Source organism: Sarcophilus harrisii, chromosome 4 (assembly GCF_902635505.1).
Source record: "Sarcophilus harrisii chromosome 4, mSarHar1.11, whole genome shotgun sequence".
Taxonomy (NCBI): Eukaryota; Metazoa; Chordata; class Mammalia; order Dasyuromorphia; family Dasyuridae; genus Sarcophilus; species Sarcophilus harrisii.
Genome location: NC_045429.1, coordinates 333,191,316 through 333,217,339, shown reverse-complemented (window position 1 = coordinate 333,217,339; position 26,024 = coordinate 333,191,316). Strand labels below are relative to the sequence as shown.

The window sequence follows — 26,024 nt, the reverse complement described above, 5'->3', positions numbered from 1 at the left end:
AAGTAGTATGGCTTATATGTTCTTGCTGAGAGAAATCATTGATGAGCTCAGTTGTATTATCAAATCAGTGCTGGTGTTTAGAAAGTACCAACTTGGAGTAAGTTGGAGTAATAACTTTGAGTAGTTTTGAAATCATCTTTGATGTTTCTTATAACCCCATGTATATACCATTTACAATATTTATTTCATGAGTTCTATGGATATTTTCTTTTGAAAATGATTTTTCCTTATCTCTTTATTTGTGTAATATGTTTTAAGAACATGCAAGTTTCCAAATCAAGGTATCTGTACCTGTTAGCTTTTTTTTTTTAAATAGCTTTTATGAATAATCTCTAAGTAGTATGAGTAGTACTAAGAGATAAAAAGTACTTCAATATAGTATTTTTTTTTTAATCTTATATAAGTAGTGTTTAATTATAAAATGTTGGGTGATGCTCAAAATATCTTTTTGGTTGAAAGCTATTAGTGTTTTTTATAAAGTCTAACGAGTTTTTAAAAATTAATGAACTCTTTTAATAAAACTCTGGATGAAATTATATTTTAAAAATATTTCTGTTCCTTCCTTTCTATCCTTTCTAGAACTGACAAATGTTCTTGAAAAAAATAGTAACTGCTCAGCAATTTAAGTTGTTAGTGTGAACAGGTGGTTTTCCCTAAATATGTTGGAAATTATGTCCTGCTAGAAGTTGTAGACTATCCATTTCCAAGATATGCACATACTTTACTCCACAATTGTAACAGTGGTAAGATGCTAAATGTAATTTGGCATAGCCTTTTTAAAACAGGAGAGTAAGTATTATTTTGAAGCTGGTAGATTAACTGCTTGGCTACCATTAAGTCTACACTAGATGTTGACAGAATGAAAATGTGGTTGCCTAGATAAGGAGAAAAAACAGGTAACTGAGCTACTGTAATTGTTCTATTAGCATAAACTTTAAACTCAGCAAAAGATAACTATACATTTAGCCCTTTGGGAAAATGGTCTACTCAGTCACTGCTTCGTTTATGTGTACTTTTTTTTTTTTTTTTAACTGTAAAATAACAGTTCAATACAATATAGCTGGTAATTTATGAATAGCAAAACCTCTAGTCCAAGTATTGTAGACTAAATAGTCTTTTGTGATATAATTGACTTAATGCTATTTGAGGATATTTTTCTGAAATAAATTATGGGAACAAACATTTTTTTAAAATATTGCTTTCTGAATAATACACTGGCACTGAAACAAGAAAACTTAAGGAAAGATTTTTAAAAATTTGTTGAGGTTCAACACCGTACTTCCAATGATTTAAGGCCATTATTGACTCAGAATTATTCACTGGTTTAAAATAACAACTTTTTCCTTCTACTTTTTAGTGATATAATTATCTCCTTACCAGAGACATCATGGTATAGTAGGTAGAGTCCTGCACTTAGAATTGAGGAAGAATTGGATTCAAAATTCTACTTATTCACTAACCTTGTAATACTAGCCAAGTGATTTAAAATCTCTTAAGGCTCAGTTTTTTTATCTATTAAATAGGGGTGAGGGACTTAGCCACCTATATCACAGGGTTGTTGAGAGATTCAAGGCTTTGTAAACCTTTAAACATTATATAAGTTTGAGTTAGACTGTTAGGTGTAAATTTCTTAAATGTATAAAATTAGTGATCTAAAAGATCAGTTTTCTTTAGAAACTTTGGCCTGATTTGATGTATTGCAATTTCATTTAGGACATTTGCCATTCCTATTCTATGCCAATCAGGTGTTTGAGTCGTTTCATTAGAATGAATTGTATTTACTAAGTACTACAAAATAAATTTGTATGTAATCAAAACTTATGGGAAGGAGTGCTTTATTTATTCAATTCACTTAGGAGATGTACAAATTTTAGCAAATTCTTAAGTGTTGATATTACTATAGCTTTTACTGGTTTTGACATATTTTCATGATTTATACTAATTTACTCAGATCTTCTATTTCCATCTCTGATCTCTTAATACCCAAAGCCCAGTTTTAAATGAAGTTTTGGCATAAACAGCTATTAACAATGGCACACAGTTAAAATAAACGAGCAAACATCTTGTAAAAGAAAGATTCATGACATTGTTGATTTTTGTTCCTAGGTGAGGCAGGCCACCAATCAAATTGTGATGAATTGTGCTGACATTGACATTATTACAGCTTCCTATGCACCAGAAGGAGATGAAGGTAAGAACCATTTTCTGCTTTGGTTTGTTACACTATAAATGTTGTTTTAGGAAGTAAATAAGTCTCTGTAAGAATTTCTTAGATATGGAGTGTTAGACATTTTAATGCCATACTAGGTTTGAGAATAATATAATAATAGAATGATGGAAACCGGACAGTTCTGAATCTACTTCTTACATTGAATTCTTTTGTGGCCCTGGGCAAATCATTGACCTTGGTTTTTCACAAATGAAAAATGGAATCTACTCTAATACCAGGCCTGTTAAAATATACAGTAAAGGCACTTACTAGAGTTACTTGGTTCTAGTTTATACATAGTTTTCTTAGTTTTACTCTCAAACTGTAGCTTTAAATTAATATTTTGAATCTTACTGAACAAAGGAGCAAAGGAAATTTATATGGTGATGTGGAAATGGTTGAAAGGTACTTTAAGCAGAAAGGTCTTTCTCAAAGAAATATAATCCATTGATTGAATAGGAAACCTTTATATTGGCATCTTTTAAATGAGTAGAAAAAGTTATATTAAATCATGTAATTAGAAAATGGATTGTAGAAACAAATTAGTTGAAGTCTCAAGTCTTAATCCTATACAAACTGCCATGTAGAAATCATGATTGGCATAAACTTACAAAATTTACATTGGCAATTCCAGCAAAATTACTTTTTTAGGGTTATATAGTTAGACTGGAAGAAAGCTGGTAGGTCAAGCCTCTCATTTTACAAAGTATGTAGCCTAGACAGGTTATGGTGCCTTGCCCAGGGTCACATAGGTATTAAAGGAGAAAGCAAGAGTACACACCCAGATCCTGTGACTCTTAAAGCCAAAGGTGGAACTTGTTGCCTCCTATGGCATGCTATCTTACAATTATTAATATCTTTGCTATCTCCTGAGAAGAGATAATTAAAATTGGATATAACATAAGAAGTAAGAGTTGAGTTTTTAACTTGAGTATTTAGAGTAATATTCTTTGCTCTCTTCCATCTCAGCCTGCTCAAGGAAGTATTTAAATACAATTTAATACCTAAGGGTCTATTTGATGATTATTTTAAAAGTTCTTTGGCCCATAGGAAAGAAGCAAAATTTAAACAGCAGATGCTCAAATTAATGCTTGTGTTAAATTTGATTGCAAATGGGATCAAACTGCTGTGGTTTTAGGTTTAGAGGAAGCAGATCCTTTAAATGGATTTGAATAACTTCCAGCTTTGTTTGGAATGGCTTGTTAACTCAAAAGAGTGATTATTTAATTTTTCTAACTGTGAAGAAAAATGGAAACATCTTAGCCAGCCATACCAAGACAAACTTTCTTCCAGGACTGAAAACACACTTGAATTAATTGGAGGGATGCCAAAGAAGTTTTTAGTGGTTCCCATCTTGGACAGGTTAAAGTGGAAGAAAATAAAACACTGCCAGCAATTACTCCTCTAGCTGGCTTGTTTAGCTTGTGTTTGATTTTTATCTTGTCTACTATTCTTTGAAAATTGTTCTGAAAAGGTTTGCAAAGAAGTCAGAGGGCCTCCAAGTTTTGAATGTGCATACATTCAAAGTTGATGCCCAACTTGATAGTGATCTCTAGTCCAAGGAAGCCGTGGTGGGTGTATTTAAGGGGGTGGAGAGAAATGAAAACTGTTGTAAGGAAGTAAAGAAGGCTGTGAGAAAACTACAGATGAGGCATTAATAATGTTCATAGAAAATTTCAAGTTAAATCTTTCCCTCCAGTTTAGGCAAGGATATATTTCCTGAGTTCAGGCCCCTTATAATTGCTAATGATCTCTGCCTTAAAGGAGGGGGAAAGGGGATTCCCAAACTAGAGGGCCTTGTGAGAGAATTCACTCAACTCAAAGCTTTGAAATATTAGATGCTAGCAGGTCACACTAGCTTCTTATTTTGAGATATGTGTCGAGAAATTCGGATAATTCAGAGTGATTTTTTTTACTTTATTTACAGTGTTATTATTTAGTATCTACACACAATTGTGTACCTTGCAATTATTTTTAGTAATAAGGTTGGATTTACCTGTTTTCAGGTGTCTTATTAATATATTAGCCTGCTCTTGAATAATGATAGTCATGATCATTTGATGTTTCTCCATAAACTGATAGTGCAACTTGATAAATTTGACTCCCAAAATTCTTAATACTAGATCCTAAGCACTAGATATTAATGAAATATGAAAATTTTGGGGAAACGGAAGAAACATCAATCTTATGCCATCTAAAATGCTTTTCAGAAAAGCTGGTTCATTTGCTATAGGAAGGACTAACTTTTGATGCATTAAGATGAAAATGATGATAATTTGAAGACATGAAAACATTACCACATATTTAACCTTCCTTATAAGTTTCATTAATGAAAAAAAGACTTGTGCAGTAAATGCTATAGTATTCCAGGAAAACCATGGCCTATGTCTCTTCAAACTAAGACACCTGTCCTTAAATAGAAATAGTTTATTTTTAAAACATTTGAGTTCTTTGTAATATTTTAAAATAAATCAGTAAGAAAAACGGCTGAAAACTGTTTTTTTACTGTTCTGCACTTCAAGGGTTGGTGAAATCACTAGCACTTAAACCAGTGCAAGGAATGCACCTCCCTACACAGTGCAGGGATTAGTATTGTCTTCAGCTCCCGCAAGAGAAATACGAAACTTTTGAGTGCCTGAACTCAGGTCCTGACAGGTAAAGAGCCTTTTAATTTATCCTTAATAGATGGCTTGGACATAACCTAGAAAATTATCGTTTCAGTCTGTACTCTTTTTTTTCTTCTGTTTACATTATGAGAATTATGTTTGTAAAATTATTTGTTTAAGAGCATTGCCATACAGAGTTCCAACACATAAGATTTTATAGTCAGTGAAGTCACGTGAGAAATGTGTTTTAACAGATTTATTTTTGAAAATAGATATATGAAAGAGAAGGAAGAGAGAGTGAGAATATATGAAAATTTGGAATACTGCCAAATGGGCAAGGATTTTGAAATAAAATTCTTAAATTTGCCCCAGAGACTTGTGGACCCATCTTTAGTAGTTCAGACTTTTTGATTTGCAGATTAGACAAATCTGTTTTTTGGCTTTACCTGATAGCTTTATAGAAATGAGTGATAACTTATAAGAACATTTCTAGTGTTTAAAATAGTATATTAAATAGTAGTATAGGATTGATAAATGTGAATAAAATTAGTTTTTAGCTTTAATGTATCATTTAAAAACAAGATTTTGGCAAAATAATAACCCTAAGAGAAAGAGAATTTTGTAAGACACTTTGGAAAATTACCTAAAAAGTGGAAGGAATCTAAAATTTTGCATTTAGTTCTATCATAGAATTTCAAATTCAAAGCAAATGTAAGTAGCCATGAAATTTATGTAGCTGAATAGCATAATATAAAACTGAATTGAGGGCTTTGTAGTAAAAAACTACACAAATAATGTAAAGGATATAAAAATAAAGATCTTTGTCAGTGGCTTGAACACTGTACCTTTGGGATAGTGCTCCCAAAAATCTAGCATAAACTACTGTTTGATAGCTTTTGCTCATTGGTACTATAACAGAATAGACTCCTATTCATTTTATCTTTGACTGTCAAAGGATTCTTACAGTTGTAGTAAATGGCATCCATAGCATAAAGTGCACTTTATGGTACATTAGTACTGTAGTACTACTAATAATAGTAGGGTTAGTTAGGCAAAAACCACTGAATATTCTTGACTCAATTGAAGAGCCAAATATTTTCTCATTTTCAGAGGAATCCAGTTTTATCAGGAACCCTAGTCATTTTTTAAAATTAGGTTGCATTTTTAAATTTAAATGTTTTATTTATCTTTAAACATTAGTATATTCAACTTAACTTTCTTAGTAACTGTTTATGCCAATGAGCTAATGCTAATTTACGTGCCTACTCTATCAGACACTGGGATAGGTTATGGGTATACAAGGATGTTATGTAAAAAGATTTAAATGCCAAAGAGCATTTTTGCATTTTATTTTAGAAATGTGAATTTAAATAATTAGTCCCATGCTTCAGTGGACAATTCATTAAGAAAACAATTAAGTCTTTGCCCTTAGGGAGCTTACAGTCTATAAGTAAACATAAAAGTATGTACAAAAGTTTATTCAAACATATACAAAATAAATACAAAATAAATTTGGAGGTGTGGTGAAGGATGACATTAGAAGCAAGGGGGATCTGAAAAGGCCTCTTATTGGAATGTGGCAGTTTTTAAATTGAGTTATAAAGAAAATTAGGGAATTTATATTTAAATTCATTTCAGATTATAAAATATTGTTGTTTTCCAGTCATTCTGTCAGATCTTATAAAGATTCTAGATTTGTCTATTTATACATTGACCTTTCCTCTTCTCTGGTCCTTATAAATGTGTTCTAATTTTCTGGTTCTGCCTTTTTTTTTTTTTTTTTTTTTTTTTTAAACTGCATATGAGAGGTAGCAGACTGAACTTATCTTGAAGCCAAGAAGATTTGGGTTTCATTCCTTCCTTGTCTAATGCAATTTATTAAGTATATACCTCCGGCAAATCATTGCTCAGGATACAAAACAAAATTTTTTTTAAAACAGTACATGAATCTTTGTCCTTGGGAATCTCATAGAATGATTAAACACTTAAAAATTCAGAAATGTAAATAAAATTGTATCCAGAGTTTTGTATATTTGTATTTTTATTTTTCTTTTGAAGATGAACATGATAGTGACATCAAGGAATCTTTTAAAAAAAAAATCTCAATAATTTTTTGATTTAATTACATTTGAAATGGATAGGGTGAGCTAGCATTTGTTGAAGCTGCAAATGATCTTAAAACTTTTGGTTTCAAGTAAAAATGCAGGTATTCAGGGATCTATTCCTTTTGAGTCTTCTTACTTCGATACTGCTTCATAAAATTTGTTCAGCCAAATTGGACATACTTCATCTCTCTGTTATCCTCCTCCTCTTTATTGTCTTTATGCTTTTGTGCTTTTTTTCCCTATGGCAAGAATATATTTCTCATTGAAGTTATTCCCCTTCTTCAAAGCCCATCTCGGGGCTACATGAAGGCTTGTCTGTTGGCTCCCAGATCAGATATAAAATTGATAACATTATTAGAGCTCTCCTTGTCTCATAATTGTTTGTACATATTTTCTTTTTCCTAGTAGATTATAAGCCCTGTGGGGATAACGTGTGGGATGTTATATATATTTGTATATATGTATATATTTTACCTGCATTTCCTTGCACTTAATTAAATGTTTTCTGAATGAATTATTCACTAAAGCTTTATACATATGTACATTTAAGCTTCTAGGATAAAATACAAAAATATTCTTTACCATTTAAAATCTTTTACAGTCTGCTTTTGGCCTATCTGGGCCAGGTTATTTATTATACATTATGCTGCTTTGTGTGTTCTCCTTTCCAGTCAAAGTGACCTGCTTGCCTCTTACACGGTATTCCATCACTCTTCATCCATGTGTTTGCACAAACTGTTCCCCACATCTGGAATACACTCACTTTGTCCTTAGTCCTGCCTCTGAGGGCTTCCTTCAAAGCTCAGCCCAAGTGCTGTTACTTCCATGATGATATCCCAGCTAGGAAGGGTATCCTTCTTTTGCATCCAAATAATTTTAAATTTTATCTTGTAGGAAATTTGTATTTACTTGCTTTGTGTATACATCTTTCCCCTCAATAGAATGTAAGCCCTTTGAGAGTAGTAGAGAGAGAGTAGTAGGTCTTTAATCAAACCTTGTTGATTGGAGTATAATGTGAAACTATTTGGTTCAGGCCTACTACTGTCCTGTTGACAGTGGATCAGAAAAAACTCATGAATAGGACTTGTGATTAGGAGAAAGAAGTATAGGGGTTGGCACGTTTCATTTAACTCTTGTTGTTAAAGAAATGACTTTCCTTGAACCAGATATTAATAAATGATCTAGTTGATGTTTGGTAATCTGAGAATTGTGTTAAAGTTTAACTCTGAGAATATTTTAAAGAGAACTAAAGTCATTTAAAAAACAAATACACATACACAATTTGGTGACTATTAGCCATTTATTATTTAGAAACTCTTCCAGTAATAAACACATTTGTTTTGTAGAATATCTTGTGTCCTGTGTAAAGTTTTTGGAGTTGATTTTATGTTAGTATTAGAAGAACCTATAAATTGGAAACATAATGGATGTACTATATTTATCTGACTATTATACTTCAGAAGTGCAAGGATATAATTTAAAATAGTACTTTATTAGTTCTGTGGCACATATAGTAGAAATGTTAAAATTATTACTCCATTTGGGGGAAAAGATCAAAATAAGAATGTTTCAAATGGTGACTTTTCTGCAGTTGTATATTTTTCTCCTTGATTATTACTTAGACCAGATTTGTATTTTTAGTGCATTAACAAGTGGTTTATACTAGAGTTTTGGCAAACTTACCATTATTAATCAACTGGCAAAACTGTGCCACCATCATTGAGGCTGTTCAGTTCTATCTGGAAAGTCCCTACCTTCTTGAAAATTTTGAAAGTTATAAATTCTGCAGTAATTTAATTTGGGTGGGGGTGTAAATGATGGATTCCTCTCCCTCACCTCCTTAATTTCCTGGCTGTTTCACATTTCACTCATAATTCTTTAATGAAATGGATTACTAGAAAGACAGATTTTAGGAATGTTACATTTTGTCTTATGTTGTAATTACATTATGATCTCAGTTTTATTAGGAATTTTAAATTTTGATTTATTTAAATGAGGTATGATTAGCATTGCTTTTTCATTGGTCTTCTGGAATCGTGCTTGATTATTGTACTGATCAGGCTTTCAATGATGTTTGTCTTTGCAGTGTAATAAATGTTATTGCATAAATTGTCTTCTGGTAGTTGGTTTTGTTTTGTTTTTTTTGTTTTTAGTTTGTTCAGTTTGTACAAGTCTTTCCAGGTTTCTCTGAAACCTTTCCTTTAGTTGTATCTTAAAAGCACAGTAGTTTTTCCGTAACATAATTTGTTCAGTTTTTCCCCACTTGAAGGACATCTCATTATTTTTCAGTTCTATGTCACTACAAAAAGAGCTGCTGTAAATATTTTAGTGCATATAAAATCTTTTTTTTTTTTTTTTTTTTTTTTTTTTTTTTTTTTTTTGATTTATGTATTTGGAGAATAGGCCTAGTAGTGGTATCACTGGGGTAAAGGGTATACACACTTTAAAAAGTGAAAAGATCAAATCAGTTTCCAGAAGAGTTATACAAATTTACCAACTACATCAATAGTGCATTAATGTCTTTATTTCCCCCAGCTTGTCCAGCTGGTCATTTTTCTTATCTTGGCCAAGCTAAGGGGATAAGCTAGAACTACAGAATTAATTTTATTTATATTTCTTTTATTTCTAGTGATTTGGATTCTTTTTAAATTTGAACTTTTTTTTCTTTGAGAATTGCTTGGTTTTATATCATTTGACAACTTATGCAGAATGTCTTATTCTTTTAAGTGTAAATAAATTTATCTTGAATTAAGGCCTTTGTCAGAGAAGCTTAGTTCTTTGACATTACTCTACTCCAGCCTCAAGTTGACTGTTCCTTTCTGTCTTTATTTGGTTTAGTTTTGTTTTGCAGTAACTTAATTTTATGTAATGAAAATTAACCCTTTTTATCTGTGTGATCCTTTGTGTCTCTTGATCATGAACTCTTCCCCATTCATTGATCTGAAAGATCATTGCTGCTTTGCTCCTATTTATTTGTCCTTCACCTCTCTTTGACTTCGTTGAAGAATATTCGCAGTTTCTAAAAGAGGTATATCATTTTATGGTTTTACCAATATGGCTATATCTATTCTCATAGCCTGCTTAGAATTGACTTTTTAATATTATTTTTGCAAATATGGGTATGAGATAAAATCTGAGTTTTATTGATTTATATTTACTTTACTAGTGCTTACTATTACTGAATTTGGCTAAAAAAGATGGTTATCGTAATTCCTTCAGAAAGAGCTTTTGAAATAAAATAGTATGTCAAATTCATTAAAGCTCTGGCTTTGGGGCAGCTAGATGGCAAAAGCAGTGGATAGAGTACCAGCCCTGGAGTCAGGAGAATCTGAGTTCAAATACAGCTTCACTTAAATACAACACTTAACACTTGCTAGGTTATTTAATCCCAATTTTCTTACAAAAACAAGCAAACAAGCAAACCTTTGTGTCATCATACATCTATTTTAGTGATATTATATATAGATAAATGGGCACGGTGATGAAACTAAAGTGTAGTTCTAATGGAAAATAATATAGGCACATCAAGCTTAATATTTTACATCACTTTTGGCATATGATATGGCAAAGATTACTATTCCTTATGAAGGCTTTGTAAAGTGGTTTAAGTGCTAAGAAAAATATATATAGGTTTCTTTCAAATTGCCTAAATTTTAGTTCCATTTATGTATGTAAGGAAACTTTCTTTGAATATCTTAGGCCACTCTCTTTGATATTTTCTGTGTCGTTTACACATTTTCTGACCTTTATATTTGTATAAATTCTGTTTAAGATATTTACTAGCAGTGTAACCCTGGGCAAGTAAGTCATTTCATGTTTCTTAGCTTCAATTTCTTCATCTTTAAAATGGCAATAATAACACCTATCTCATAATATTGTTGTGGAGATCATATGAGATATGTAATGTACTTTGCAAATCTTAAAAGTGCTATATGCTACCTATGATTATATGGAAAGAGCTTTGAAAATACATGTAGATAAAACTTTAAACTTTTCTTATCTATGATACATATATATATAAATGCTAGTCGTGATCATTAAAAAAAATTCTTAAAAGCAATCATAGATCAGGGGGGGATTCCTTCAGTCCTGTTCATGCTTTGTTCAGGCCTCTTAGTATATTAGCCAGCTTTTAGCTTAAATGTAGATGCATTTTTCTAAGCAATTTAATAGTGATATTTTTACCTGAAGTGGATGTTTACTCTATTCATTTCCATTTTTAAATTACAGATATTTAGATGAGCTGACCTGTACCATCCTGGAATCTTCTTTTCATCCCTTTAATGCCCCAATCACCCAATAAGTATTTATTAAAGGCCTGCTATGTATCAGGCACTGTGGGATACCCTAGGGTTACAAATACAATAAATTAAATAATTCTACTCAAAAGGAGTTTACATCTGATGGAGGAGATGACAAGGACATGTATAATTATGTACAGACTAAATGTAAACATAAGTACTAGACCATTTATATGAGAAAACATTAGTAGTTGAGAATTTCAGAAAAGGCTTCACATAGAAGGTAGGTGCTTCAAATAGGTCTTGAAGGAAGAAAGGTCTTCTATAAACTAGAGGTGAGGTTGGTGGATGGGATCCAAGTTAATTTATTCTCTCTCATATACTAACACTGCTTTGAACTATGATTGGGGGAAAGTATTTGTAAAATTTCATTAGCTCTGTTTTCTGCCATTCTGCTTAGACTGAGATATATCCACAAATTATAATACATTGTATTTAGTGCTGAGAATAAAAACAGAAGAAAACAAATACTTGGCACATAGTAGGTGCCTAATAAATACCTGTTGATTGATTGATTCAATAAAATTAACATCTTTGTATTAAAACAAATAAGATGGCCTTTGTTTCCCAGAAGCTTGGACATTCTAATAAGGAGAGGAGGAGGAGGAGGGGAAAAATAGAAGGAGGGGGGTGAGAATGACTCTGGTACACCTTTAGACACAGTCTTAAATGGGAGTTAAGCTGGGAGCAAAGGGAGCTCATGAAATGGGAGCAGGCCTCAGGGTGGAGACATCCCAAGGTAAACAAGGCCACTAGTAGGAAATTGAAACTGTTGAATGAAACAAGCAGCATGACTGGAGATCCTTAAGAAAAAGTGATAACTTCAAGAAAATGGAATATGGGAGAATTAAAGCAGTGTTTTAATGTTGGATATTTCCCAGACTGTCCTACAAAAGCTTTTTAGATTTCGAAGATATTTTAAATCTGTTAATTTGTTGAAGTGGCAATATGTTAGTGTAGAATACAGTACTCTTTTATGCCCTCCTTATATGTGTACTTATTTTAACATTTTCCTCAGGGGGTCCATCCAATGTTTGAGAAGCATTCTTCTGAATTTCTTGACTTTCTGTGGAGTGCACACTGTTTCTCTGTCTATACATTTGCCAGGTAGATATGGCCTACCTCCTTTTTTGGTTACATTCTCTGATGATATCCATTATACTGCTCCTGTACAATTCTTTGTTGGTAATGTTCCATTCTGTCTTTATGCCCTCTTCACATCTCTCCATTATCCTTTGGATGAACTATATCTTTAATTTTTAGGAAACTTCCATAAGAATACTAATGAGAATATTACTGTAAAGATGATTCTTTACAGCAGCTTTCAATTTTATAATTATACAACTGACAGAAGAATACAGGAAATACTAGATCTCAGTTATTTGAAATTATATTTTCAAATTCTCATTCTCTTCCTTTTGTTTTCCTTTCTTTCCTCCTACCCTCATTGAGAAAGCAAGAGAACTAAAACCCTTCTTACAAATGTATGGTCAAGCAAAACAATTCCCACAGTGACCATGTCTAAAAAAATCTGAATCTTTCCCAGGAGTAGAGTTTTAGCTGGAATTATGGCTGGTCATTGTTTTTATTAGAGCTCCTAAAAGTTTTTTTCTTAGAAATGAATTTCCAGTTGATAAATTTTCATCTGAAGAAATCAGAGCTATTTGTAATCATATGAAAAAGTAGACTATATCTCTGTTGCTTAGAGAAATGCAAATTAAAACAACTCTGAGGTGCCACCTTACACCTATCAGATTGGCTCATTTGACAGAAAAGGAAAATGACAAATGTCAGAGGGGATATGGGAAAATTGAGATGCTAATGCACTGTTTGGGGAAATTATTACCTAATCCAAACATTTCAGAGAGCAATTTGGGGCTGTGTGCAGTGGAATATAAAAGTGATCCAGCATAATCCACTATTAGCTCTCTATCCCAAAGAGATCAAAACAAAAAAGGAAAGGCACCTATTTGTCCAAAAATATGTATATGTAGCAGTTCTTTTTGTGGAGTCAAAGAATTGGACATTCTGCAGGTGCCCATCCTTTCGGGAATGGCTGAACAAGTTGTTCTGATTGCAATGTAATATTGTTGTGCTGTAAGAAATGGCAAGTAGGATGATTTCAGAAAAACCTGTAAAGACTTATATGAACTGATGTGAAGTGAAGTGAGCAGAGCTAGATTGATTTATGCAGTGACAGCAGTACTCTTATGATGATCAAACCATGAATGAATTAGCTATTCTCTGCAATATAATGATCTAAGACAATTCCAAAGGACTCCTGATGAAAAATATTATTTGCCAATAAAGAAAGAGCTGATACTATTAGCATACTATTTTTCACCTTCTGTATTTTGATGTTTCCTTTATCTCTGTCATCTTTCACAATATGATTGAACATGTATTATCGATATTAAACTGCTTACTATCTTAGGGAAAGGGAAGGGGAGGGAGAGAGAATTTGGAACTCAAAATAAAAAAAGTTAAAAATCATCTTTATATGTTACTGGGGGAAAATAAAATATTAATATTTTTTTAAAAGAATTTTGTCTTAGGACAAAAATTATTTGCTGTGTAAAATTTTCTTCTGGTTCTGCTCTTTTTTCTCTGTATCATTTCATGTAACTCTAACCTATGTTTTTTGAGACCATCTAATCATTTCTTCTACTACAATAGTATTTCATATGTACTGCTGTTTTTAAACAATTCATTTTATTGATACATTTCCTATTGATAATATTTATAATTAATTTGTTCTATTTATTTAATAATAAATTCCCATACACACATACATTTCTTTTTTTTTTTATTAATAACTTTTTATTGACAGAACCATACATTTCTTCAAATATCATATTGGATTAGTGCTACACTACATGTCAAATTTTTTTTCTCATTAGCATTTTATTTTTCCAAATACATGTAAAGATAATTTAACATTCCTTTTTCTGTTTCAAATTTTTTCCCCCTCTTTCTCTTACTTCCCCCTCCCTAAGGTAGTAAGCAATCTGATAATAGGTTAATATACGTGCAGTCCTTATATACTTATTTCCATATTTGACATGTTGTGCAAGAAAAATCGGCTCAAAACGGAAAAACCATGAGGAAGAAAAAGTGAACAACTGATCTTCCCTCTCAAAAAAGGTGAAAATACTATGCTTTGATCCACATTTAGTCTCTATAGTTCTTTCTTTGGGTGTGGATGGCATTTTCCATTCCAAGTCTATTGGAATTATCTTGGATTACCACATTGTTAAAGTAGGTTGGTTTTTATGATCTAGGTTAAAGAACGCCCTAATTTATAATACTGCTTCTGTGTAAGATATCATCTAAATTTCAGACATCTAACTTAATATGAATATAATTTATTTTTAAATTCTGAGTACTTTTATTCCTATAAAGTTTGTGAAAAGTTTGACATACTTTTAAGAGCATAGTCCTGAATGCTCGTATATCCACTCTTTCTAATAGCTTCCATTTTCTGGATAAATTATATATATATAAAGGCATTTTGAAGCTGTTTGTATTGGTTTTTATATTTATGAGTAAAATACATGCTCACTTGAGATAAGATCTTTTGAGAAGAGCAAAAATGATTTTGAGAAGAGCAAAAAAAAAAATAGATTGAGGAAAAACAAGTGCTCTAATATGAAACTTTATTTCTCAAGTTTTACTTTAGGCAAACCTTAGTTAATTTGAGTTTTCTCTTATTTAACTTAGAGAAAAATAAGGAAATTTAAAAGAAAACAGATTTAATCAGAGGTTTAGCTTTAAAGAAAAAAGTTAACAATTACATACAGCTGTTCTATGTACTGTACTTATTTTTGGCAATTCATTTTTCCCCCAGTTACATGTAAAAACAATTTTTAACACTCTTTAATTAAAAAAAAAAAATTAGAGCTCCAAATTCTTTTTCTCTCTTCTCTCCCTCCTCCTTGAGATGGTAAATAATCTATTATAGGTTATACATGCATAATCATGTCAAACATATTTCCATATTAGTAGTTTTGTAGAAGAAAACTAGAACAAAAATGTAGAGAGAAAGAAAATGAAAAATAGCATTTTTCATCATGATTCCTTTGGAATTGTCTTGGATCATTGTATTACTTAGCATAGCTAAGTCATTCCCAGCTGTTTGTATAGTTTGTTACTGAATACAATATTCTCCTGGATCTGCTTGGTTCACTTTTGCATCAGCTCATATAAATCTTCTCAGGTTTTTTGAAATGATTGTCTTACTCGTCATTTCTTATAGTACAGTAATATGTTATAAATGTCCATGTATAAATAGGTCCTCTTTTTTTTTGATCTTTTGGGTTACTGACCTAGTAGTGGTATTGCTAGATTAGAGGGAATACTTTTATAATCCATTGTGCATAGTCTCAAATTGCTCTCTGAAATGGTTGAATCAATCCACAATTCCACAAATAGTGCATTATTAGTGTCCCAATATTACCACAACCCCTCTGACTTTTGTCATTTTCCTTTTCTATCAAATTAGCCAATCTGATAGGTGTAAGATGGTACTTCAGAGTTTTAATTTGCATTTATCCAATTACTTAGTGATTTAATGCATTTTTTTCATATCTATAGATAATTTTGATTTCTTTATCTGAAAAATTCCTTTTCACATCCTTTGACCATTTATCAATTGGGGACTGATTTGTATTATTATAAATTTGACTTAGTTTTCTCTCTATATTTGAGAAATGAGGCCTTTATCGGAGATTTTTTTTTTTTTTTTTTAAGATATCTGAGTATTTTATTTTATTTTGACAGAACCCTGGTAATTTTTTACAACATTATTCCTTGCACTCACTTCTGTTCCGATTTTTCCCCTCCCTCTTTTCACCCCCTACCTCAGATGGCAAGCAGTCCTATGCATGTTAAATAGGTCACAGTATATATCCTAGATACAATATATGTGTGCAGAACTGAACAGTTCTCTTGTTGCACAGGAAGAATTGGATTCAAAAGGTAAAAATAACCCAGGAAGAAAAGCAAAAATGCAAACAGTTTACATTCATTTCCCAGTGTTCTTTCTTGGATGTAGCTGCTTCTGTCCATCATTGATCAATTGAAACTGAGTTAGATCTTCTCTTTGTCAAAGAAATCCATTTCTATCAGAATACATTCTCATATAGTATCGTTGTTGAAGTGTATAATGATCTCCTGGTTCTGCTCATTGCACTTAGCATCAGTTTATGTAAGTCTCTCCAAGCCTCTCTGTATTATCTTGCTTGTCATTTCTTACCGAACAATAATATTCCATAACATTTATATACCACAATTTACTCAACCATTCTCTAATTGATGGGCATCCATTCATTTTCCAGTCTCTAGTCACTATAAACAGGGCTGCCACAAACATTTTGGCACATACAGGTCCCTTTCCCTTCTTTAGTATCTCTTTGGGGTATAAGTCCAGTAGTAGCACTGTTGGATCAAAGGGTATGCACAGTTTGATAACTTTTTAGGCATAATTCCAGATTGCTCTCCAGAATGGTTGGATTCGTTCACAACTCCACCAACAATGCATCAGTGTCCCAGTTTTCCCTCATCCCCTCCAACATTCATCATTATTTTTTTCTGTCATCTTAGCCAGTCTGACAAGTGTGTAGTAGTATCTCAGAGTTGTCTTAATTTGCATTTCTCTGATCAATAGTGATTTGGAACACCCTTTTATATGAGTGGAAATAGTTTCAATTTCATCATCTGAAAATTGTCTATTCATATCCTTTGACCACTTATCAATTAGAGAATGGCTTGATTTCTTATAAATTAGAGTGAATTCTCTCTATATTTTGGACATGAGGCCTTTAACAGAACCTTTAATTGTGAAGATGTTTTCCCAGTTTGTTGCTTCCTTTCTAATTTTGTTTGTATTAGTTTTGTTTGTACAAAGGCTTTTTAATTTGATGTAATCAAAATTTTCTATTTTGTGATCAATAATGGTCTCTAGTTCATCTTTGGTCACAAATTTCTTCCTCCTCCACAAGTCTGAGAGATAAACTATCGTATGTTCCTCTAATTTATTTATAATCTAGTTCTTTATGCCTAAATCATGGACCCATTTTGATCTTATCTTGGTATATGGTGTTAAGTGTGGGTCCATGCCTAATTTCTGCCATACTAATTTCCAGTTATCCCAGCAGTTTTTGTCGAATGATGAATTCTTATCCCAAAAGTTAGGATCTTTGGTCAAACACTAGATTGATATAGTTGCCTATTTTGTCTTGTGAACCTAACCTATTCCACTGATCAACTAATCTATTTCTTAGCCAATACCAAATGGTTTTGGTGACCACTGCTTTATAATATAGTTTTAGATCAGGTACAGCTAGGCCACCTTCATTTGATTTTTTTTTTTTCATTAATTTCCTTGAGATTCTCGACCTTTTGTTCTTCCATATGATTTATTAGTGATAGTTGCTGTAAATCCCTTTCATACCTCCCTCGCAGTGTTCTTTCCTTGGGCTTATTTTTGCAAAACCTTTTAAATTTAATCAAAATGATCCATTTTACATTTTGTAATGCTTTGTCTTTTGCTTGTTTGGTCCTCAATTCTTCCTTTATTCATAGAGCTATCAAGTAAACCATTCTTTGCTTAACTGATTTAATTGTGGTATCATTCTTTATATGTAAATCATGCACTCCTTTTGTCCTTATCTTGATATGTGGTGTGAAATGTTGGTTTAGTTTCTGCTTACTGTTTTTCAAGCAATTTTGTTCTCAAAACTTAGTTCTTTGGGTTAATCAAACTAAATTACCTTGGTCATTTACAAGAATGTGTAGTGTTCCTGATATTTTCCACTAATTCTACCAACTCTGTTTCTTAGCCACTAATAGATTTCTTTGATGATAAGTTAGATCTGGTATGATGGTGATATTGGGCTTCCTTGCTTTACCCCTGATCTCTTTGGGAAGACTTCTAGCTTTTATCCCCATTACAGAGAATGCTTAGCTGATGGTTTTAAATAGATACTACTCAATATTTTAAGGAAAGCTGCATTTATTCCTATGCTTTAGTCATTATTGAACAGAAAAATAATCTTGTGGGTAGATTCTCCCATCATAAAAGTATGATTAGCATAGAGGAGGAAAGAAAGCTACTAATATTTTTAAGATAATATTTAGCAAAAGATTAAAGCGAAACATAGATTCTTCTGGTTGTCATTCAGTTAATCAGAGCTTTGTGTCTTGTGGTTAATTTTAAATTTTACTTTTGCTTTACATTTTACAGTGTTTTTACTGCTGATTCTGTTTGGAGTGACATTGCCCTTTATTTTTAATCATTGTCAAGAGTATGTTCAAATTATAGCCAAAAAGAAAGCAAAGTGGAATTTTTTTTCTCTTTTCTTTGTCATAATAAATTTGTGCTTATATGATTTTTGTGTAGCTAAAACATCTTTATATAAAAGTACTAATAATATGTCAGGGCTTGTGGGAGATTTCATACAAGACTAAATTAGAATCTGTTTGGAATAAACTATAAAATAAAGGAACAATGGGGGGGTATCTAGATGGCAATGGATAGAGCACCAGCCCTGAAGTCAAGAGGACCTGGGCCTGTGGCCTGAGACACTTAACACTGCCTAGCTGTGTGACCCTGGGCAAGTCACTTAAACCCCAATTTCCTCAGCAAAAAGAAAAAAACAAAGGAGGAAGTTATTTGCTATATGAAGATGCAATTTAAAAGGATTGGTGGTAATCTAATTTTTCTGTGTACCTGAAAAGGGAGTTACTCTGGCAACTTTTCATTTGTGATAAAACAAATTTGTAGTGTTTAATAAACTTGGATTTGAACAAATGGCATATAAAGTTAATCTTGTGTATATCTTAAATAATTGTTATTCTTTTATAATTTTTTAAACCAATTTTTTCAATGTATCAGCCTTGGTACAATTAAAATAGATCACTTTAATGACCTTGTCTTTAACAATAAAACTAATGGTTTTCCAAAAGTCTCTGTAATAAGTATTTTTTTGACTTCTTTCTTTCCATTGATTCTGTTTCCAGCTTTTGAAGCAGTTATGATCATTTGCTTCCATAAACCTTCAGAAAGTAACTTATCAGAATGTATTAAATGTTTCATAGTTCATATCCACAAATAATTGCTACATTTTGTAGAATGTAAATGCATCGAGGATACTTTATTTTAGAAAATTATTATTCTGTTGACTCATCTTTGCTGTTTATTGAAATTCTGAAGCTTCTTAAATTTTTAGTGAACATTAGCATCCTTCATTGGTGTGTGCTACCTCATTCCTTCGTCATAAACATTCATTTTGTTTTCTCCCCTAAATGCTGAACATGATAGCAACCTTGGGAACAGGGGACAAGTGTGGAGCTAATCCCCAGCTTTTTTTTATCAGGGTTCAATGGCATTTAAATCTAAAAACTTAAATAATAATATGTACAAATATTGGAATTCTGTTAGATGTCTGGGAATCTTAATGTTTTTTGGCAAGTTAGAGTAGGAAGCGATTTTGATTTGGCTTAGGTTAAACTTTAGGATCCTCTAAAGGATAGTTACATTAAAAACATCTCTTTTAAAATTCCAGTCTTGGTATGATTCCTGTAAGATAAAGAATGAATTATATTAGTTTTATTACAAGGAGTCAGAATTGGCATTGTCTAGGATTGTATAGAGTGATGAATTTAGCGTCTGAGAATCTGTAAAATCTAAGAGAGTTCTATGTAATATTGTCCCTCATAGCTCTGAATTTTTAATCTTGGATTCAGATTCTGGCTTTACCACCTATTTCCTGTGTGAGCTTGGGCAAATAACTTTAATTCCCTGGATTTGTTCCCTCATTTGCAAAATGAAGGCATTGCTCTTCAGTGCTCTGTTAATTATTTATTTGTCTTGTATATAGCTTGTTTGTATTTCTTCACCATTAGAATGAGTTTTTTGAAACTGATTTTGAAACTAAAATTCTCTGATTCATCTTGAAATTTAACCTCAGTTTTGGACTTCACCAACAAACCAATTTCCTCAGCCTTCCTAGAAGGGTATATTCAGCATTATATTATATTATATTATATTATATTATATTATATTATATTATATTATATTATATTATATTATATTATATTTAACGAAACCTCTTGTGAAAAATTACTGTTTTGAAAATCTTTGTGGAACTTACCTTTTTGGCGCTCTACAAAAAGAGATCTCTGTATCCCAAGTATATTTATATTTTTAGAGGTTGGATAGGATTGATCTCTTAGCAGGGGAGCATAACTTTATTGTATCCTTGGTCTTCTGAAATTGGGATAACTTGTTTAATCGCTTGTGTATGTGAGAGAAATAGCAGCAGAGAAAGAGATATTAATCAAATATGTCATAGAAATATGAGGAATACCTTAACAATCTTGCTTTTCCTGCTTCTTCCACATTTATGAATTAGCTGAAAACTTGTAATCATTTTCTTACAGAGGCAGAAGTCTAAATTGTTCTTTATCTTAGCATTTAAAAGTCATATATATGCACGTATTACATGTACGTACATGTACACAGAGTATATACATAAAACACATAACATGCTTTTGATAATTGTTTAAGATAGTAAGTTATTTGCTTTTAATGAAAATTTTGATTTGATATAGGCTGTTGTCTAAATCAAGTTCATGAATTTAAATTGGTACTTTTTGTTTCAGAAATACATGCCACAGGATTTAACTATCAGAATGAAGATGAGAAAGTTACATTGTCTTTTCCTAGTACACTTCAAACAGGTAAGCAATGTTGTAATATTCAGAAAAAAATGAGATATTGAACTTATTATTCAGAATATCTTGAATTTAAAATGTTTTATTTTGAATAAACATCTTGAAAATGAATGTTTTTGTCATCTAACAATTTATGTATCCTATATATTTCTCTTTTTTAAATTTTTTTCTAGTTATATGTGTAATATTAACTTTTAAAATACATTTTTCTTTATGAATCATACTGGGAAAGAAAAATCAGAGCAAAAAGAAAAAGTCAACATAGCATGTTGATTTATATTCAATTTCCATAGTTTTCTTTCTGGATGCAGATGATGTTTTCTATCATAAAGTTTATTGAGATTGCCTTGGATCATCACTGACAAAAACCAAGTCTTTCATAGTTGATCATCACACAATCTTGCTCTTAGTGTGTACAATGTATTCCTGGTTCTCCTTGTTTTGCTCAGCCATCAGTTCGTGTAAATCTTTCCAGACATTTCTAAAATCATCTAGTTCATTGTTTTTTATAGAACAATAATATTCCATTACTTTCATATATGACAACTTATTCAGTCCTTCCCCAACCGATGGGCATCTGCTCATTTTCCAGTATTTTGCCATCACAAAAGAACTGTTACAAACATTTTTGCACATGTGGGTCTTGATTTCCTTGGGGTACAGACTTACTAATGACACTGCTGAGTCAAAGGGTATGCACATTTTTATAGCTCTTTAGGCATACCTCCAACTTATTCTCCAAAATGTTTTAATCATTTCATAACTCCAACAACAATGCATTGCTGTCCTAGTTTTCCCCTCCAACATTTATCATTTTTTCCTGTCATCTTAACCAGTCTGAGAAGTGTGAGGTGGTACCTCAAAGGTGTTTTTAATTTCTCTAATCAGTAGTGATTTACAGTATTTTTTCATGTGACTATAGATGGCTTTAATTTCATCATCTGAAAATTGTCCGTTCATCTCCTTTGATCATTTATCAATTGTTGAATGACTTATTTTCTTTTTTAAGTTTGACAGTTCTTTATATATTTTAGAATTGACACCTTTATCAGAAACATTGGCTATAAAATTTTTTCCCAGTTTTGTACTTCCCTTTTAATCTTGTTTCTGTTGGGTTTGTTTATGTAAAACCTTTTAAATTTAATATAATCAAAGTTGTCTATTTTGTATTTTACAATGTTCTCTAGTTCTTTTATCCCATATATTTCTGATCATATATATCTATATAAGCTTTCAGTTGAAAATTACATTATAACTTGTATATTTTTAGTAGATTAAATATTATGTTGGAAGATTCAGATTGATTGAGACTGGTCCTTGGGGCAACAGAGTTTTCTTTTTAAATGGAAGAAAGATGAACTTAGTGAGAAAAGTGCTCACTTTATTATTCTGTTTTAAGTGAGTCATCTTGTATAATTCACTCTATTATTCAAAAAAAAAGTATATAAATCAAAATTGTTTTTCCTCTGATTTAAATTTATAATTTCAGAGCTGTTTTAATTTAATTTCTAGTTGGATCTTCACTCCATTTTTAACTTTTTACATACCATGAAATTATTGATCTACAAGGTGTTTAAATAAAAGAGGTCTGCTGTTTAAAAAAATTCTGTGGGGAATGGACAAGGGGCAGGAATCCTTTTGTAATGGAAACAGCCATTCTAGAATTTATCTGTTTTGTCAGTTCAGATGGTGTCAGATTTTCTTAAAGCAGGTATACTTATATTTTAGAAGTCAAGATACTGACTATTACAGTTAAACTAATGATTTTCTAACAGTGAAAGATTTCTTTGTTGGAAACCTTGTCAAAGCAATATTGATCCAGAAAAATCTTGTAGCTTTGTAAATTTAATCCCTACACATTGTGATTATAGGTAGTTTTTCTCTTCTAGGACATCGCCTATATATTGTTTTACATCTATATACATTCACACACACAACTATGTGCAAGTATGGGCATACATGATGCATCTTTGTGTATTTTATCATCATCATCATCATCATCATTAATTATTGCCTACGTATTTATTGCAAGTGGTTAATTCCAGATTGGGTTGTTCAGTATTAGTTGAGATTTTACTTTTTCCACATTTTATAATTTGGAAAGCACAAAGTAAGTCATTTCTTACACTTTCTAGTATGTTCACACAATCCTCTTTTGTGTTGTGGCAGTCTTGCCAGTCATTCTGATATGATTTTATTCACTTATATGATCCTTGCCGAAAGTTGAACTCAGAATGGAAGTTTGGGAGAAATCAAGGTCTTGAAGTTTGAAGTTCAACGTCTTGAATCTGTATTATATGGATGATTAGTGGTCATGCTTTTTTCTTTTTTTTTCCCTCCCCGAGGTTGGAAGGTATAAGGTGGATTATGTGCCTCTTAAACTGCCACTTATCCTGTGCTGGTGGGATTCTATTTATATAGTTGGTATTCACAGATTCTTAAATAAATTTTTAATTCTAATGAGAAATAATTTTTTTTCAATTAATTAGAACTCTAGCAGGATATAGCTAAGATTATTTTAACTTTGTACATCTATTCTTCAAAGTTCTAGCAACATGTTATTAGATAGTAAATTTTTCATCTATGGTAATAGTAAAAGCTAAAGCTGATATGGCATATAGTATTTTTTTTTCCCCCAAAAAATTGTCAGTTGGTCTTTATTTATTTTTTTAAAATAGCTTTTTATTGACAGAACCCATGCCAGGGTAATTTTTTACAACATTATCCCTTGCACTCACTTCTGTTCCGATTTTTCCCCTCCCTCCCTCCACCCTCTCCCCAAGATGGCAAGCAGTCCTATACATGTTAAATAGATTACAGTAGATCTTGGATACGATATATGTATGCAGAACCAAACAGTTTTCTTGTTGCTCAGGGAGAATTGGATTTAGAAGGTATAAATAACCTGGGAAGAAAAACAAAAATGCAAGCAGTTTACATTCATTTCCTAGTGTTCTTTCTTTGGGTGTAGCTGCTTCTATCCATCCTTGATCAATTGAAACCAAGTTAGATCTTGTCTTTGTTGAAGAAATCCACTTCCATCAGAATACATCCTCATACAGTATTGTTGTTGAGGTATATAATGATTTTCTGGTTCTGCTCACACTCAGCATCAGTTCATGTAAGTCTCGCCAATCCTCTCTGTATTCGTCCTGCTGGTCATTTCTTTTCTTTTTTTCTTTTTTCTTTTTTTTTAGCTCCCTATTGTTTTGTTTTTGTTTTTTAAATTTTTATTTATTTATTTTTTATTTAATAGCCTTTTATTTACAGGTTATATGCATGGGTAACTTTACAGCATTAACAATTGCTAAACCTCTTGTTCCAATTTTTCACCCCTTACCCCCACTCCCCCACCCCCTCCCCTAGATGGCAGGATGACTAGTACATGTTAAATACATTAAAATATAAATTAGATACACCATAAGTATACACTGCTGGTCATTTCTTACAGAACAATAATATTCCATAACATTTATATACCACAATTTACTCAACCATTCTCCAATTGATGGGCATCCATTCATTTTTCCAGCTTCTGGCCACTACAAACAGGGCTGCCACAAACATTTTGGCACATACAGGTCCCTTTCCCTTTTTTAGTATCTCTTTGGGGTATAAGCCCAGTAGAGACACTGCTGGGTCAAAGGGTATGCACAGTTTGATAACTTTTTGGGCATAGTTCCAAATTGCTCTCCAGAATGGCTGGATGTATTCACAATTCCACCAACAATGTATCAGTGTCCCTGTTTTTCCACATCCCCTCCAACATTCTGCATTATCTTTCCCTGTCATTCTGGCCAATCTGACAGGTGTATAGTGGTATTTCAGAGTTGTCTTAATTTGCATTTCTATGATCAATAGTGATTTGGAACACTTTCATATGAGTAGTAATAGTTTTAATTTCATCATCTGAAAATTGTCTGTTCATATCCTTTGACCATTTATAAATTGGAGAATGCCTTGATTTCTTATAAATTAGAGTCAATTCTCTATATATTTTGGAAATGAGTCCTTTATCAGAACCTTTAACTGTAAAAATATTTTCCCTTCCCTTTATAATATTCCCTTCCCTTATAAACTATTCCCCTATAAAATTCCCTTCCCTTTATAATAATTCCCTATAATAAGTTTCCCTTCTAATCTTGCCTGCATTAGTTTTGTTTGTACAAAAACTTTTCAATTTGATATAATCAAAATTTTCAATTTTGTAGTCAATAGTGATCTCTAGTTCTTCTTTGGTCATAAATTCCTTCCTCTTCCACGGGTCTGAGAGGTAAACTATCCTATGCTCTTCCAATTTATTTATGATCTCATTCTTTATGCCTAGATCATGAACCCATTTTGACCTTATCTTGGTGTATGGTGTTAAGTGTGGGTCAATGCCTAGTTTCTGCCATACTAATTTCCAATTTTCCCAGCAATTTTTGTCAAATAATGCATTCTTATCCCAAAAACTGCGGTCTTTGGGTTTGTCAAACACTAGATGATTAAAGTTATTGGCTGTTTTGTCCTTTGAACCTAACCTATTCCATTGATCAACTAGTCTATTTCTTAGCCAATACCAGATAGTTTTAGTAACCGCTGCCTTATAATATAATTTTAGATCTGGTACAGCTAGGCCACCTTCATTTGTTTTTTTTTTTTTTCATTAATTTCCTTGAAATTCTTGATCTTTTGTTTTTCCATATGAACTTTGTTGTTATTTTTTCTAGGTCATCAAAATAGTTTTTGGGAAGTCTGATTGGTATAGCGCTAAATAAATAGATTAGTTTAGGTAGTATTGTCATCTTTATTATATTTGCTCGCCCAATCCAAGAGCATTTAATATTTTTCCAGTTAGAGCAGACTTAATTTGTGTGGCAAGTGTTTTGTAGTTTTGCTCATAAAGTTTCTGATTTTCCCTTGGCAGATAGATTCCTAAATATTTTATACTATCAGTAGTTACTTTGAATGGGATTTCTCTTTGTAACTCTGACTGTTGGATTTTGTTAGTTATAAGAATGCTGATGACTTATGTGGGTTTATTTTATAACCAGCAACTTTGCTAAAATTGTGGATTATTTCTAAT

General features: G+C 31.8%; 1 protein-coding gene across 3 annotated transcripts in view; it reads left to right on the top strand.

The window, feature by feature from the left end:
- NPEPPS (aminopeptidase puromycin sensitive) overlaps positions 1–26,024 on the top strand; it is an 84,380-nt gene that overhangs the window by 12,654 nt on the left and 45,702 nt on the right. For 2 of the 3 annotated variants that reach the window (XM_031966132.1, XM_031966131.1), the window contains 2 exons: positions 2,107–2,191; positions 20,885–20,962. In XM_031966132.1, coding sequence (XP_031821992.1) covers positions 2,134–2,191; positions 20,885–20,962 — 136 coding nt within the window. In that variant the 5' untranslated portion in view covers positions 2,107–2,133. Of the gene's footprint in view, positions 1–2,106; positions 2,192–4,731; positions 4,865–20,884; positions 20,963–26,024 lie in introns of all 3 variants that reach the window. The other variant, XM_031966133.1, reaches the window with a different exon arrangement.